The sequence below is a fragment of the Alnus glutinosa genome, chromosome 8 (assembly GCF_958979055.1).
Source record: "Alnus glutinosa chromosome 8, dhAlnGlut1.1, whole genome shotgun sequence".
In the NCBI taxonomy this organism is placed as follows: Eukaryota; Viridiplantae; Streptophyta; class Magnoliopsida; order Fagales; family Betulaceae; genus Alnus; species Alnus glutinosa.
In genome coordinates this window covers 29,560,196-29,579,154 of record NC_084893.1, presented here as the reverse complement: position 1 = coordinate 29,579,154, position 18,959 = coordinate 29,560,196, and the positions used below count along the sequence as shown (strand labels likewise).

Sequence of the window (18,959 nt, the reverse complement as noted above, 5' to 3'; positions counted from 1 at the left end):
ATACTCCACATAACATGGTCTATGGGCCTATATATGCTGATCCAATCGTAGCAACATGCCACTACAAAAAAAATTACAAATTGCCACGTGCATTTTGACACGTGTACAGTGTTGTACACGTGTCAAACGGTTTGACACGTGTATTTTCATAAACGTGTCAAACGGTTTGACACGTGTATTTTAATACACGTGTCAAACCGTTTGACACGTGTATGAAAATACACGTGCCAAACTGATTTTTTTAAAAAAAAAATTTCAAATTGAAATTTTCATTTAAATAAATTTTTTATTTAATTAAATAAAAACTTCAATTTAGAATTTTTTTTTTCAGTTTAATTCTGTTATTGTTTATTTAAATTTATTTGGGTTAATAAATAAAAAATTTAATTAAATAAAAACTTCAATTTAGAATTTTTTTTCCAATTTAATTCTGTTATTGTTTATTTAAATTTATTGTTTATTTAAATTTATTGTTATTGTTTATTTCGAGTCTTAGCTAAGACTCGAAAATGAGCAAGGAGGACCTTGCCAGACGGAGATACAGAGAGCGGCAGAGAGAGATAGGGAGAGAGCGAGAGAGAGAGAGAGAGAGAGAGACATAGAGATACAGAGAGGGATACACAGAGAGGGAAAGAGAGAGAGAGAGAGAGAGAGAGAGAGAGAGAGAGAGAAAAAGATAGAGAGGAAGAGAGAGATAGAGAGAGAAAGGTAGAGAGAGAGAGAGACCGAGAACCGAGCAAAGAGAGGTGGAGAGAGGGCGTCTCACCGTCGGGAAGGGTGGATGCGCGGTGGCCGGAAGTTGTCCGGTGCGGCTGTGACGGAGAGCGAGAGAGAGAGAGAGTGAGAGAGAGAGAGAGGGAGAGAGAGAGAGACCGAGAACCGAGCAGAGAGAGGTGGAGAGAGGGCGTCTCACCGGCGGGAAGGGCTGATGTGCGGTGGCCGGAAGCTAGCCGATGCGGCTGTGACGGAGAGAGAGAGAGAGAGAGAGAGAGAGAATCCAGATCGGAAATGGGTAGCTTCCTGCTACCCATTTCCGATATATATATATATATACACACACATACATAAGCCAGCATTTCTCCCGCGCAACTGTCCCAATTCGGGACGTTTATTTAAATACACGTCCCCAATTGTTAAAATTCTATTTAATAAAAAAAATTATATTTGAAAAAAAATAACAGTTTGACACGCGTATACGCGTGTCTAATTGTTGAAATTCTATTTAATAATAAAAAAAATTATATTTGGAAAAAAATAACAGTTTGACACGTGTATTGAATACACGTGTCCAATTGGACACGTGTATTAAATACACGTGTCAAATTGGACGCGTGTATTTAATACGCGTGTCTAATTGTTGAAATTCTATTTAATTAAAAAAAAATTATATTTGGAAAAAAATAACAGTTTGACACGTGTATTGAATACACGTGTCCACACGTGTCAAATTGGACGCGTGTATTTAATAAGCGTGTCCAATTGTTGAAATTCTATTTAATTAAAAAAAATTATATTTGGAAAAAAATAACAGTTTGACACGTATATTTAATACACGTGTCCAATTGGACACGTGTATTAAATACACGTGTCAAATTGGACGCGTGTATTTAATACGCGTGTCCAATTGTTGAAATTCTATTTAATTAAAAAAAATTATATTTGGAAAAAAATAACAGTTTGACACGTGTATGTAATACACGTGTCAAATTGGACACGTGTATTTAATACACGTGTCAAATTGGACACGTGTATTAAATACACGTGTCAATTTGTGACGGCTGTACAATTAGACACGTGCCTCCAAAGACGCGTGTCAAATTGGACGCGTGTCTACAGTAACGGGTACTGTAGACACGCGTCAAAATGCTTGTATTTTTGTAGTGACACTACACTGCAAAAAACCTTGCAAATGGACGCGTGTCTACAGTAACTAGTACTGTAGACACGCGTCTAATTAGCCACGTGTCTTTTTGACACGTGGCTAACTGTATAAACAACCCAATTGGACGCGTGTGCAAAATACACGCGTCCAATTGGACGCGTGTATTTTGCACACCCGTCCATTTTTTTTTAAAACAAATGTATACTAAAAAAAATATATTAAATATTTATTAACCATATTAAATATAGTTAAATATATATTTTGTAACTATATTAAATATATATTAAAAAAAAAATCAAGGTATTATCTTATTAACTATATAAATTTGTGAAATTATGGTGTACATAGCACATACACATAAGGTTAGGTTTTTAAGCTATATGCTATATATAAATTATATATTTGAAGTTTATGTTTTTTAGGTTCTTTATTTATATATATATGGTATATTGATAAGTACATAAACCCTAACCTAATTTACATATTGTACTATATGCATAATTAAACCAAATTTGGTACTATATATATATATATATAAAAACCAAATAGTTCAAATTAGGGTTTAGTTTTGTAGACCATCTACGTTTAGAAACAAAAAAAAAAAAAATTGTAACATAACAAAGTTATAAAACCTATAATTAATACTATATATATAGATATGCATGCATGTAAACGGTTTAGGAACTATATATAATATTTACACTTAGGATTTATAGCTATATATAGTATATACACTTAATTAGGTTTATAGCTATATATATAGTACATACACTTAGGGTTGGGGTTTATAGCTATATATAGTATATACACTTAGGGTTAGGATTTATAGCTATATATAGTATATATACTTAAGGTTGGGGTTTATCGATATATATAGTATACACACTTAGGATTATGATTTTTTTTTAATATATATACTATATAGTACATACACTTAGGGTTATAGTTTATAGCTATATATATATATATATAATATACTTTTACGATTAGGGTTTATGACTATATATAGTATATGCAGTTACGGTTAGAGTTTAATTTTATGGTTAAGTTTTAGTTTTTATTTAGGGTTTAATATAGTATATATACTTAGTGTTAGAGTTTAATTTTAGGGTTAGGGTTTAGTTTTAATTTATAGTTTACGGTTTAGTTTTAGGACTTAGGGTTTAGCAATGTGTACAGTACATACACTTAGAGCTTCATGGATTTGTATTTGTATTTAAGTGAATAAATTATATATATATATATAATTATAATATATTTTTTTATTAAAAAAAAAAACTACAATTGGTATATGCATTTACGGTTAGAGTTTAATTTTATGGTTAAGTTTTAGTTTTTATTTAGGGTTTGATATAGTATATATACTTAGTGTTAGAGTTTAATTTTAGAGTTAGGGTTTAATTTTAATTTATAGTTTACGGTTTAGTTTTAGGACTTATGGTTTAACAATGTGTACAGTACATACACTTAGAGCTTCATGGGTTTGTATTTGTATTTACGTGAATAAATTATATGTATATTTATATATATATATATATATATATATATATATATATATATATATATATATATAATATTTTATATATAATTATAATATATTTTTTTTATTAAAAAAAAACTACAATTGGACACGTGTACTCTGTACACGTGTCCAATTGTTTGGAAAGGTCTGCTGCGCGGGACTTCTCCCGCGCGCCACCTGGCCAAACGAAGGCCGATTTTTTTCAAATATTAGATTTTTTTAAATTAATATATTATTTTATATAAATATATATATTATATAGAAATGGGTAGCTTCCTCTGGAAGCTACCCATTTCTCTCTTACGATCTCTCTCTCTCTCTCCTCGTACGTCGAGCTCAGCCGGCCGGCGTGGTGACCGTCAGCGCACGAGCACCTCTCTCTCTCACCGACTCTCTCTCTCTCTCTCTCTCTCTCTACTGGGACTACTCTCCGTCAGCTCCTTCCGGCCGTGCGTGAATTTGCTCCGGTACTGGTCATTTGCTCTCTCTGTTTACTGGTTTCTACATATATAATATTGGTATATTTTGCTAACTTTTTTTTCTTCTTTGTTCCTCCAAATATGCAGGTATATACCTGCATATTTTGTCCGTAGACCCAATTTGGCAGTGAGTATTTTTTCCCTCATTTTTTGTATTTAATTTTTTCTTCTACATGTATATCCGGCCGAGTGAAGATCTTCTGCATGATTTTTTATTTGTTCTATTTTTTTATTGCAATGTTACTGAATTTTTATACATATAATTTTGTTTTTGCTTTTGTTTTTATGGACTCCTGAATTTCGGTTTTGCTGTTTTATATATATATATATATATATATATATATATATTTTAACAATGCTGCATGTATTTGGTTAGTACACCTTTGTATTTTTGTGTCATTTAGGGTTTTATTTATTTAATTTTTTTTATGAAGCCATGTACTTTTACACTATGTTGTTGTGTTTTTATTGTTTTTAATTTTTTTGTTCTAATTGTTGATTTGAGAGGTTTTATATATATATATATATATATATTTTAATGTGTCATTATGAATTCAGGAGTTTTTTTTGTTAGTGGAAAAAAAATCAAACAATATCGCATATTAGTTTAGCGTTATAAACCAACGATGACACTTTTGAAAGTGATAAATGGAAACAAAAAAAAAAAAAACAAATTATTGGTGTGAATAAGGAAGAAAAACAATAAAATTGACCGTCTACTTTTTAAGAAATACCTAAACTGTAACCCTAAACTTTAAATCATAAAATCATAACCGTAAAACCAACACAAACCCTTAAAAAAAACACAAACACAAACCCTTTAAAAAAATCAAAAACTCTAAACCCTAAACCCTAAAAAACTAAAACCCTAAACCCTAATCCTAAACCCTTAAAAAAAAAAATAAATAAAAATCCTACACTTTCTAAAAAAAAAACCTTAACCCTAAACCCTAACAAACCCTAAACCCTAAACCCGCTAAAAAAAAAAAAAAAAAACTAAAACCCTAACCCTTAAGAAAACAAAAAATTCCTACACTTTCTAAAAAAAACTAAAACCCTAAACCCTAACCCTAAACACTTTACCAAAAAAAAAAAATCCTACACTTTCTTAAAAAAAAATCCTAACCCAAAACCCAAAACCCTAACAAACCCTAAACCCTAAACCCTTAAAAAAAAAAGAAAAAACTAAAACCCTAACCCTAAACCCTAAACCCTTAAGAAAACAAAAAATTCCTACACTTTCTAAAAAAAAAACTAAAACCCTAAATCCTAACCCTAAACACTTTACCAAAAAAAAAAAATCCTACACTTTCTAAAAAAAAAACCCTAACCCTAAACCCTAAACCCTAACAAACCCTAAACCCTAAACCCTTAAAAAAAAAAAAAAAACTAAAATCCTAACCCTAAACCCTTAAGAAAACAAAAAATTCCTACACTTTCTAAAAAAAAACTAAAACCCTAAACCCTAACCCTAAACACTTTACCCAAAAAAAAAGTCCTACACTTTCTTAAAAAAAAATCCTAACCCTAAACCCTAACAAACCCTAAACCCTAAACCCTTAAAAAAAAAAAAAAAAAAAAACTAAAACCCTAACCCTAAACCCTAAACCCTTAAGAAAACAAAAAATTCCTAAACTTTCTAAAAAAAAAAACTAAAACCCTAAACCCTAACCCTAAACACTTTACCAAAAAAAAAATCCTACACTTTCTAAAAAAAAAACCCTAACCCTAAACCCTAAACCCTTAAAAAAAAAAAAAAAAACTAAAACCCTAACCCTAAACCCTAAACCCTTAAAAAAACAAAAAATTCATACACTTTCAAAAAAAAACTAAAACCCTAAACCCTAATCCTAAACCCTTAAAAAAAAAAAAAATCCTACACTTTCTAAAAAAAAAACCCTAACCCTAAACCCTAAACCCTGACAAACCCTAAACCCTAAACCCTTATAAAAAAAAAAAAAAAAAAAACTAAAACCCTAAACCCTTAAAAAAACAAAAAATCCTACACTTTCTAAAAAAAAAACCCTAACCCTAAACCCTAAACCCTTATAAAAAAAAAAAAACTAAAACCCTAAACCTTAACCCTAAACCCTTAAAAAAAAAAAATCCTACACTTTCTAAAAAAAACTAAAACCCTAAGCCCTAACAAACCCTAAACCCTTAAAAAAAAAAAAAAAAAAAAAAAACTAAAACCCTAACCCTAAACCCTAAACCCTAACAAACCCTAACCCTAAACCCTAAACCCTAACAAACCCTAAACCCTAAACCCTTATAAATAAAATAAAATAAAATAAAACCCTAAACCCTAACCCTAAACCCTTAAAAAAAAAAAAAAAATCCTACACTTTCGAAAAAAAAACTAAAACCCTAAGCCCTAACCCTAAACCCTTTAAAAGAAAAAAAATTCGTACACGCCATGTTGCGTGACATGCACATTTTTTTTACAAGTTTATACTGTAAGACATATGATTTGTCTCGGTCTCTTAACCCTATACAGAGAAATATGAACAAGTCTTGGATGTCAGCACGTAAGGGTACGACACGGTATAACGACGGGTGTAGGGCGTTTGTGGCATTTGCCGTTAGTAACTGTACGGCCGTCAATGGCAAAATTTACTGCCCATGCAAGTATTATCGAAATAACCAGCGTCACACTCCAGATTACGTTCTTGCCCACCTGACTAGAGGTAGGGGGATGAATCTGGGATACAATTTGTGGTATATGCACGGTGAGACTACGACTGGGTCCGCTATTCGTGGTCAGTGTTCGAGTTATCACAGTGGCACAGATACCGCTGCCTGTAGCACTGAACATGGTGAAGTCACAAAACATGAGGGTGTGGCCGTGGAACAGGATGATGACATGCACGCCATGTTGCGTGACGCCTTCGACGTGCACGATGTTGCTGAAGCCGTCAGTACGAATCCGCAACAAGTTGACGAAGATACCTCTTGCGGGGACGCATTGAAGTACCAAGAGTTGTTAAAGACCGCCGAGAAGCCCCTTCACCCTGGTACCGAGCATAGTAAATTGAGTGCTACTGTACACATGTACAATTTGAAGTGCGTTGGAGGTATTAGCAACAAGATTTTTTCAGACATTCTCGAATTTATCAATCAGCTGTTGCCTCCTTGCGATGAGACATTGCTAGATAATACATATGAGGCGAAAAAGTTTCTAAGTGTCATGGGTCTGGGGTATGAGAAGATTCCGGCGTGCCGTAATGACTGTATGTTATTCTGGAAAGACAATAAAGAATTAGATTCATGTACCGTATGTGGAGAATCTAAGTGGAGGGCTGATACACATATAGATGAGGATGGTGAGGTCATATCAGCGAGAAAAAAACGTCCGGTGAAGATCTTGAGGTGGTTTCCACTCATCCCACGGTTACAGAGGTTATTCATGTCTGAGCATACTGCGCCCCATATGAGATGGCATGCAGAAGGCCGCACTAGGGATGACGTATTGAGGCACCCGGCCGACGGTGAGGCATGGAGATCGTTTGACATTTTACATACAGATTTTATGGCAGAGAGTAGGAACGTCCGGCTTGGTTTGACAGCAGATGGATTTAATCCTTTTGGGAGCATGAACACATCTCACAGCACATGACCCGTAATGCTTGTGCCGTACAATTTGCCACCTTGGATGTGCATGAAACAAACGTCGTTCATCCTGTCACTGGTTATCCCTGGACCGAGCTCACCAGGTATGGATATTGATGTTTACCTTCAGCCATTGATTGATGAGTCGCTGGAACTGTGGAATGTAGGGGTACGAACATTCGATGCTTCAAAGAAGAAAAATTTTATTATGCGATCCCAGTTGATGTGGACAATAAACGACTTGCCAGGGTATGCAGATTTATCTGATTGGCCTAACAGTGGTGTGAAGGCATGCCCTTGCTGTATGCAATTGACACGTTCTAAACACTTAAAGAACGGATGTAAATTTTGCTATATGGGGCACAGGAGATACTTGCCGCCTGAACATCTGTGGCGGCTGAACAGGAGAACATTTGATGGTACTGAAGAATTTGACAGCGCGCCGATTGTGCCATGCGGAGACGAGGTCCTCCAACAGTTGGACGGAGTTGCGTTTGGGGATGAGATCTCGGGTAAGAAGAAGAAACAGAAGAAGCGGAAGAAGGGTGCAGGGAGTTCCGATGTTATATGGAAGAAGAAAAGTATCTTTTTCAGATTGTCGTATTGGAAAGACAATTTGCTTCGGCACAATCTTGATGTTATGCACATAGAGAAAAATGTCATGGACAATATACTTGGCACTATTTTGGATATCAAAGGAAAAACGAAGGACAACTTGGCAGCTCGGCTGGACTTGCAGGAAATGGGGTTGAGACCTAAGTTGCATCCGTTCACGGCCGCAAATGGTAAGACGTATATTCCCGCTGCCTGTCACACCATGTTTAGAGAGGACAAAGAAAATTTTCTGAAGGTTCTTCGAAATGTGAGGGTTCCGGACGGATACGCCTCGAACATTTCACGATGTGTTCGGCTCAAGGACCGTACAATTTTTGGGTTGAAGAGCCATGATAGCCACATACTGATGCAACAGCTTCTCCTAATTGCATTGCGTAAGTCATTGCCAGATAAAGTTGTTAGACCTCTTGTGGAGATTTCAGCATTTTTTAGAGGCATATGCTCAACCAAGCTATCACAAGAAGATATGGACCGACTGTAGGGTGATGTCTGTATCACTTTGTGCAAGCTAGAACAGATATTTCCTCCAGGGTTTTTTACCAGCATGGTCCACTTGGTCGTGCATCTTGTGCGCGAGTGTAGACTCGGCGGACCCGTGCATTATAGGTGGATGTACCCGGCAGAGAGGTAAAATTCGGCGTAATATGTATATATATATATTTTGATTTAATTGTAACCCTAATTGACGACAATTCAAATGTCGTGTATGTGTGTACACCAGGAGTCTTGGGAATTTTAAGTCTAATGTGCGCAATAAAGCGGCTCCTGAGGGGTGCATTGCGGAGGGGTACATAGCGACCGAGCTGGTAACGTTCTGTTCAAGGTATTTGAATAACGCACCAACATTCCACAACAGACCTCAGAGAAATCCTGATGGATCCGAGGGGGCAGGCATGCGTGTTACCCTGAACCGGTTGATAATGCACCAGATTCATCGTTATATTGTGTTCAACTCTGAAGAGTTTCACAATTTGCGGACGTAAGTAGTGTTTATATATTTAACAGAATTCGAATAAAAGTATTAATAACAATTATTACATAATTGTATACGTTGAATGTAGGATGCACAAAGACGCGCTTAGGCAATCATGCACTAGGGGTCGCATTATGGAGGCTCTTATTGAAGCACAACATCATGAGCAGTTCTGCGAATGGTACCATGTATATATAAAGAAATAGTGGTAATTTTAAAATTGAAAAAATTTATGCGGGTTCAATATAATTACCCAATGTGATGTTTAATTTTTGTAATTATAACATAGGTCGATGGCATGGACGATCAACGTAAGGAGGAATTGGGCCAAAACTTGGTTATGCATTGTAGAGGGCTAAAGGAGACAGCGGTCAAGTACAACAGGTACGTGGTAAATGAGAAATTGTTTCGCACGCTTGCCCATGATGTGGGAAGGAGGACTCAGAACAGCGGCGTATGTGTTCCAACCGTTGAAGGCGAAACGTACTACGGGCAGTTAACCGATATAGTTAAGGTCGAGTACTATGACAGGACTACGTACATCCTATTTAAGTGCAATTAGGCAGACCCCACGATGGAAAGAGGATTCACAATAGACGAGTATGGCCTAGTGTTTGTCAACTTCAATCACCTCGTCCACAGGGGAGAACTGATTCAGGACGAGCCGTACGTGTTTACATCTCAGGTAGATCAAGTATTCTACGTCGAAGATGGAAGGAACCTAAATTGGGTTTGTGCGGTTAGGACTAAACCGCGCAACGTGTACGACGTTGGCCAGGGGGAAGAGAGTAATGAGGATGGTACAACCTACCATGAGTGCGTACCGCTCGTACTAGCCACTGATGACCTACCTGATACGAATGATGAATTCGAGTACGACAGGCCCGACATTGATCCGATTGAAGCTCTCGTGATACAATGATTGATATATTTGTTGTGAGTATAATTCGCTTGAACTTAATACACTTGATGACATAAAAATAATAATAAATTTGAAACCCTTAAACCCGTAAGAAAAAACAACAATCCAATTGAATGACGAAGTTGAGTACGACAGGCCCGACATTGATCCGATCGAAGCTCCCGTGATACAATGACTGATATATATATTGTTTGTACAATTCGCTTGAACTCAATACAAATTTTTATTATTTGCATAAATTTCGTTGTATAATTTGCATATTCATTAAAAATATATAAAATACATATTCTAATTAATTTGTCTACATTTGTTCGCAGGTATTGATGGACCAGAGACCCCCTCCTTATGCATATCGGGCACCTCGCCCACCCGTTCCCCCATGACCACGCCCACTGATTCGACGGCTATATATACTGCGGCGTGGCCACACCACCCAAATGGGGCTTATAGACCATTGTTGCCAGGTACGGTGGCCGTGCCCACGTCAGATCATGGGTAGACCAGCACAGCTGGATGTTGCAGTTCTCCATTGTCGGAGCTCCCGACATTATCTCAGATAGGGTTCACCCAACCGGGTAACGTGGCTCGATGGTGGTTGCGAGAGGGGATGGGGCCACAGGGTTATGCGCCGTACTTTCTGTATACATATAGTATACCTATGACATGTAACCCTGATAGTGAGACGCAGGATTGTAGATTTCCATTGTCACAAACTGGGGAGATGCAGATGCCGGCTGTTGGGTTGGGACAGATACCAGCACAGGCGGCGATGCAGGGCCAGATTTTGGGGGCGAGACAGATGCCAGCATCGGGGGCGAGTCAGGGCCCAGGGCATGTAGAGAGCCAGATGCCTTTATCTGGTGAGAGCCAGGTGCCACTTTCCGGTGAGAGTCAGATGCCAGATCTGGGGGGGAGCCAGAGTACCCATGAGGATGACGTTACGATGTTGGGTACCGATCAGTTGGCCCCCGATAGCCCCCAGGATATGGATTCAGATGATGATCAGTAGCCTCCACCAGCGGGAAGGGTTGGCGAGGAGGTTGCAGGCGACCCATCGACCCAGCACATAGAGATTGACCATATTCGGTTGATGGGTAAGTACATATTTAAACATCCTTAAAACTCATATTATGTTACCAAAAATTTAATTTTTTGTTCGAAAGAAAAATAACTTGAATTTACAATTGGTTTATATATATATATATATGTTTTTTAGTGTTAACCAATTAAATGTTGAATATTTTTTTCATTAGGGTACAACCCAGACGGAACCATATATTATGAGGTGATTAAGGACCCAGAGAAAAACTGGGTGCTCCCGAGGGGGAAGAAGGTTGTATTGCAGTACAATGCTGCTCTACAACTTGTAGGACGAGCCTGCAATCGTTTTAGGCGGGCTGAGGGCAAGCTTATCAGGAGCAGGTCCTACATACATATGCGGGACGAATGGGCAAGGGTAAATAAGCAGATTAAGCAGGCTATGTGGGACGCGCTGATGGTATGTTTATGAATATAATTTATTTATTTATTTGAATTAAACTTAAGATTTACCCACCAACATGAACTCTCCGGGCTCTCCCAGGTTTACTTCTTGATCCACGGTTACCAAACATAATATTGAAGAAACAAACAACCGGGCAGACTTGGACTCTATCTCTTTGGACCTGACCTGTGTTCAGAAAGAACATAACAATATGGTATTCACAATCTTGGGTTGTAGATTGTTTTTCTTACAATTTCTTTCAACGGTTTCGGGCACGCAAGGACTTTTGCGTTGGTGTTGCTTTACGCCATTGATGGTGAAGCTTTAATTGGCTGATGTTGTAACGACCCACCCCCAATGATACAATATTGTCCATTTTTGTCTTCCCAAACCAGACTTCCCAGGAGGTCACCCATCCTGGGATTGCTCTCGCAGAAGCACGCTTAACTGCAGAGTTCTGATAGGTTTATAACCATCATGGCTTTAAAATACATTGTGTCGTAAATGATGAATTTATACATATAAACACATCTCCATTCCCAGGCGATGTGGGACGTCACAGATGTTATTTGTTTGTTTGTTTGCTTGACAAAGGTGGTAGTATGGTGGTTTGCATATTCCTCTTAAACTACAACTCAAAATTGTCAATGTCTCCTTAAACTACTAATGGTATCAATGTTCCCCCTCAAACTACCAGAGCATGCCAATGTCCCCTGTAAGACCAACAAAAGACAAAAATGACCATAATTTTTTTTTAATAAGACAAAAATATCTTTATAAATTCGAAAAATAGCTACAACTAAAAAATAAAAAATAAAAACAAATAAATTTTTAAAAACAAATTAAAAAAATTGGAAAATTAAAAAACGAAAAACAATTTTTATTTTATTTTATTTTATTTTTTAGACAAAACAAACAAAAAGAGCTGAAAAAAAAAATTAAAAAAAAAAACAAACCAAAAAAAAACTGTTTTTATTTTGTTTTTGTTTTTTTTTTTTGGTATAACTTTTTGTTATTTTAGATTATTTTAATTTTTTTTTTTAATTTTAATAATTTTATGAAGGGTATTTTTGTCATTAGGAGGAACATTGACATTTTTCGGTAGTTTAGGGGGGGAGATTGACACAATTGATAGTTTAGGGGGGAACATTGACAATGAGGTGGTAATTTGAGGGAGTTATGTATACTTTTCCCTATATTATGTGATTTTAAAAGTCACCTCATTGTTAGATAAACATAAGAGCGACACATGGGGGACTTCTAAAATAACTCCGGCTAGAGCCCTCCCTACTCTATTAGTGGACCCCAATTTTATTACTTGGCTTAGTTAATTTTTTTTTTTTTAGTAGTGTAAGAACTACTCTTTTGTAATTATTTTTGTGTTCCTTCAAGAATAATGTGACTTTTAACATTACCATTGAGTTTGTAATTGATCATTATTGAATTTTAATCAATTAATAATTTTAAAAGCTACATTATTTTTAGAGGGACAAAAAAAACATAAGAGTAACTTCTAAAATTACCCAAATATTAGTCGAGGAAAAAGGATTTTCGATTGGACAACAAATTTATCACTGTACAAAAAAAAATGGCTCACGTCATTTTCAGAACTCGTCTCGTATTTTTTTGAGTAATAATTTACTACCATCTAAATATACAACTTTTCACCGTCTTGTTTATGTGGTAAGGTGATCTCTTGCCTTAATTTATTTTTAAAAAATAAAAAAACTCAAAAAGAAGTAAGAGACCACCTTACCTTTATGACAAAGTGATAAAAAATTGTATATTTAAATGGTATTGAATTATTATTCTATTTTTTTTCCTCCCCCACCCTTTCTACGAATTGTAACACTGGTCACCATCATAAAGCTAAGGAATCTAGCTAGTTGCCGTTTTCCCATCACCATCCCAGGGGCCAGGGCAGGAATGGGTACTAATCTCCGGTCCCACTCAAAAAAATGAAGAAAAAAGGGTGGGGGGATATTACTTATGGTTTTGGGTCATGGATTATCAAATTCCTCGACAGACGAAACACAAACCGCAGTTGCTTATTCATTATTTCAGGCATTGGCCAATAGGACAAAAAAGAAAAGAAAAAAGAACAATAATCGATCTGCACATGCACGTCCCAAGGTAAGACTAGAAGCAACAGAGAAACAAAGAGGACAAATAAGACCTCGTACTCGTAGATCGATCACATGAGTACGCAGGCGTCAGTATTTGAATAGGGAGCTTGGACGGGTTCACAGTACATAGGAAATGGTGGATATTATCAATCTACTGTCAAGCGGCAGAAAGACACATGCATCAAACCACATGTCAAGCAGCCCAAGCTAGAATGCAGCAACACGCAAGACATTGTCCATGCTGTCATTAAATAACAGCACGTGTTTTATTGTATGACAGCTCATGTCGTCACATGTTATATTAACTCTAGATAGTTAACAGTTAGTTAGAGTTAATTAATGTAGTAGACTTAACCTTCCAAGTTAGATACAGAGTTGCTTGTCTTACAAGTTTTATAAAAACGAGATACTTGATTATTCTTAATACAAGTTACAGAATTATCTTTTGTCAATTTCTCTGAGTTTGTTCTTCCTAAACTGTCTCTTCAATTTCTGTTATGATATCAGAGCATTTATGATCTATGGTGACAGTTATGCACAATTCTTCATCGTCTTCCTCAAATCTCGATAATTTATCGAATCCTTTCTTTCTCCGCAATGAAGATAGCCCTGGAACTGTTCTAGTTTCTCAACCATTGATTGGTGATAACTATAACACCTGGAGCAGGTCTATGACCATGGCGTTGAGGGCCAAAAATAAACTCAAGTTCGTTGATGGAACTCTTGTCAAGCTGGTTGATCTAGACAGAGCATAGGCTTGGACTCGGTGTAATGACATGATTCTTTCATGGATCTTGAATTCTCTATCAAAGGAGATCGCTGCAAGTGTTATCTACATCAATACTTGTTTAGAGATGTGGATGGATTTGAAGGAGCGATTTTCCAAAAAGAATGGACCAAGATTGTTTCAGTTGTAGAAATCAATTTCAGCATTTTCTCAAGAAAATCTCTCTTTAAGTGCCTATTTTACTCGCCTCAAATCTCTTTGGGATGAGTTAAGTAATTACAGGCCGATTTTGACCTGTACATGTTCCCTCTCATGTTCTTGTGGAGCTTTAAATTCTGTAGTTGCCAACTACAATCAAGAATACATTTTTTAATTCTTGATGGGTCTCAATGACTCTTTCTCAAATATTAGAGGCCAAATCCTCTTGATAGACCCCCTGCCTTCGATTAACAAGGTATTCTCTTTGATTGTTCAAGAAGAGAGCCAATAAGAGGTTTTTCTTGGTTCTTTTAACTCATGATACAGCAGCTTTGATGACCCAAGCAGTGCCTGTGGAGCAGAATCGATTTGTCAAATCATACACAATCGGAAAGAAAAATTGATTTGTTCTCATTGTAATGTTCCTGAAGGGCCGTCCACCGGAGTTAAGTGATTTGATTTGGTTGGTTAATGAACCACTGAGACTGCAATTTGGGGAAGGATATATACATGGCCGGTGAGTAAGCCAACATAAATATTGTTGTTCAAGTTAGTGCATAACTATATCTTGTGATATTAAACCATTTATTAAATGCTCACTCGGGTACGTTGGGTTGTGTCTACTCAGCATTTGGGTCTAGTAAGGCCTATTTACCTCTCGATCCCACTGGGTTGTCCCTGTTGGCCGACCAAGACCAGTTCCTAAAGGAAGGGGAGCCACCAGTAGACGGTCCCCAACCTGATAGATGCATTACAAGGGGACGACCAAGACCATTGACAACTGACAAATGCATGCCCATATATTACAACAAATAATAAGACAATTTTGACAGCTGTACGCGCTGAGGAATATGTTTGTCAGTCACTATTCATGTCACTCTAAAGTCGATAACCTTTGTATATTTGCCATACACTCAGGTGTGATAGTCCGTACGTAATGGTTAAAGATGTTGGAGTTGGACCCTAGCAGGACAAAGCCAGGAGTTCTTATGGGCAGGGGGTCAATATAATAGCCAAAAAAATTTTTTGGGTAAGGGCCAAGTAAGCTAAATTTTCTTTTTTACCTTAAATTTTTTAATTTTTTAGATTATTTTTTTTTCTCACCTTAAAATTTTTTTTTTTTAGGAAATTTGGGGGGGCCATGGCCCCTGCCCATCTGGCACCAAATAATTTGTATTTGATAGTGTATTCTCCAATTAGATATGGCACCATCTGACGTACGTATGTTACTACATTCCTATAAATAAGAGTCCAATGTAACACGAAAATTCTTAAGCCCTTCCCAATTTTGTAAATTTCAAATATTTCTCTTAAGAATTTCTCACTAATTTAAACATCAAAGTATTTCTTATCAGCGCGTCCAACAAGTCACCCTCGCCTATTTTCTATCTTTACATGCATCCTTGACGGGACTATTGACTTGCAATGGTCAACTTTACTAACCATATCAATTATCGAGAAGAAAATAATTTTTTATCTTAAGTCCTTAATTGGGGTTTGGTAATGGCGTGCCTTAATTACCGGCCAAAAACTTTCTTTCTTTATTGAGTGGGTTTTGCCGGCAAACTAAATAAAGCATATATTACTCAACGATGGACGACCTTTTTGTCTCAATTTTATTTTTCACCATCGTAATCAAGCTTCATGATTTGCCACAGGTCGAGAAGTGACAGATTTAAGTAGTTGAAGGCTTGAAGCTGATGCTTTCGTAACATCGTAATTAATCAAACGTTTTGGAAGATTTCTATTTTTTAGGTCAACCTAAATTTTACCGCCTTGGGTCTATCCAAGACTTCAGGTTTTATACTTTTGAAGCATTCTGCAATCCGTAAATGCACTGAAATTTTTTTGCAGAGAAGCGGTTTTTTTTTTTTTTTTTTTAAATAATTTTCTTGACTTGTTAAATCATCGTGTATATCAAAAGTTTAAACTAAAATAAGGTAAAAAAAATATTTAATTAAAATAAGAGATAAATGGTTAAAATTGTTTAAACTCAAGATCTTTATTTTAATATCTTGTTAAATCACCACATTTATTTTTCAACGGATATAAAGCCCACTTAAATTGTTTCAATTCCTTGCATGCATTTGTTTGTGTAGCTGCAATCCTACGGTTTTGGTTATGCATGCTCTCTGAAAGTGAATATTCGTTAATTAGTTAGCGTTGTTTAATTAATTAGCTGATCAACTGTGAGGAGAGGACGTTTTGTTTCAAAAAGGAAAAAAATAAATTAAAATAAAAGGAGATATTACTTGTACGTGCTTTTGGCTCATGGATTATCAAATTCCTCAACAGATATTCTTGTTTAAAAGACATAAACCCCAGTTGCTGATTCATTATTCCAGCCAATATTGGCCAAGAGAACAAAAAAATAACAATAATAATCTGTGACATACACGTCGTTATTACACTAAACTTGATCGAGAGAGACAAAGAGGAAAAATGGATCAGACCTCATAAATCGGGGTTGCAAATAATCAGACAATATGGATCACATGATAAAGCAGCCACCGTCACTTGAAGAGGCACAGCGGAGGGGTTCACAGTACATGGGCTCACAGTACATAGGAAATGGTGGATATTGATGGCAGAGGGACAACGTCGGACATAACGGCGGCTTTTTCTCTTCTTCTTTTGGCTTCTTCTCTTCTTCTTTTGGCTTCTTCTCTTCTTCTTTTGGCTTCACTTCTTCCACCTTCAATATTTCCGCATAGCACAGCTTCTTCCTTAGCGAGCGGGTCAAGTTAGGCGTGTCGACACCTTCGCCAATCACCACCAACTGATCTTTATCTGAACCTTCTATTGCCACCGAGTTCACACCTGTAGAATAAACTTTGTAAGTATCTTGGTACTCTCTCTCGGGTCTTCAAAGGCCGAAAAACTATACGAGTTTGATGCTAATTATTAACCAGATGTTTTTGCGGCAATCTTCATGGCCTTGGTTCTGCATTTGTCACAGGTCATTAGCACCTTGATAACTATTTTTTGCTGCACTGGCCATAAGACAAAAAAGCATATTATTCAATTTACTAAGCCCAAATATATATACAAAATGCATGATCATTTTGGTGCATGTTTTCTAGAACTAAAAGTAAAATTAATCAAGTTTCAGAATTCGCACGTGTAATAAGGCTTACCTTCATGTTTTAGAGGAAGGAAGAAGAAAGAAGGGGCTTTCGTGGGAGAACTGATCTGGGGAGCTTAATCGATCTGTGTCTATGGAGAAGTGGGTCTTTTTATATACGTACTAGTGGTGGAGATTAATTCAACATATGTTAAAATTGACTTGAATTAAATCGTCATCAAATACAAAAGTTATTTGTAGGTAACATAAAACCATAATCATAGGTAACCATCATATAGGAAAATCATCTAGGGCTACCCTAGGATCTTATAGCATAACACTGCTAGGAAAAGTAAAACCGGCCGGGTATATCTCCACAATATGCGGGTCGAGGATCGCCATCATAGGGCACAAAAATTCCATAAGCTCTGTCAATGTCACCCTTAGGTTCGGGTCCTTCCGCACCATTGGCTAAAAATGGGTCAGCTGTAAAACATGATTTTTTTTTTACGACGACTTATATAGCTGAATGGTCACGTGTAAAAGATATCAATATGCAATGAATTCAATTTCTTATAAACACATATGAGAATAATACACATCATCATGCAATATAGTTTGCAATAGGTAAATAAAGTAGAAAATCATGTTGATGTATTATATATATAGATAATATTACATGTATTCCATAGTCATAATCATCCTCCATATGACTTATCAGTATTCAGATCCGGTGCTTCGGGTGTTTCAATAGCAAGCTACCACTAGTTTTTTAACCGAGTCCGACACTAGGTAATCCATCTAACTATTGATTCAACCGCGCTAGTATAGGAGAGCACTTGTAATATCTAACCGTCTAGCCCCTTAAGTGATTGGTTCAAAAAAAAACCAAAGAGAAGAAGACAAATTGAATAATGTCCAGCTAGAGCCAGATTGACATTTCAGCTTCATCTTGTATCAAGAATTGTTAATGCAGGATAAGATTAGGTTTTGTGATTGGACCAGTTTTATGTATGAGTCAATTTATTTTGGTCCACGCACTTCCATAAACTTGGACAATGTCACAGCAAATTGATGGCAACCCTTTATTAATTTATTTATTCTTAATTGAATGAGGAAAATCTATTACTATCTATAACCATCGAAAGAACATGTGGTATAAATAGTAAATTAAAAAATATGTAAATAGGAGAGAATAGTAGACACGTTCATTTACGAAATTCACTATCATGGCATCTCAATTATATACAATCATGTACCAATATGCTAAATCACATTATTTTTACTAATTAATTACAACACTTTGCGTTCAATGAACATAACATGTGGTTTTAGTTTTGAGTGCTTTGTTTAGACTTT

General features: G+C 36.3%; 1 protein-coding gene across 2 annotated transcripts; it reads right to left on the bottom strand.

The window, feature by feature from the left end:
- Window positions 1–16,784: 16,784 nt before the first annotated feature.
- Window positions 16,785–17,762, bottom strand: LOC133875965 (heavy metal-associated isoprenylated plant protein 16-like). 2 transcript variants are annotated; one of them, XM_062314255.1, is made up of 3 exons: window positions 17,674–17,762; window positions 17,446–17,524; window positions 16,785–17,356 (listed from the first exon to the last, which is right to left on the bottom strand). In XM_062314255.1, the coding sequence occupies exons 1-3, from the start codon at window positions 17,677–17,679 to the stop codon at window positions 17,028–17,030; spliced, it is 414 nt and encodes a 137-aa protein (XP_062170239.1). In that variant the 5' UTR covers window positions 17,680–17,762; the 3' UTR covers window positions 16,785–17,027. The 2 variants fall into 2 exon arrangements, with proteins under 2 accessions (XP_062170239.1, XP_062170240.1); XM_062314256.1 differs by having other exon boundaries at window positions 17,446–17,529; window positions 17,674–17,747.
- Window positions 17,763–18,959: the final 1,197 nt, after the last annotated feature.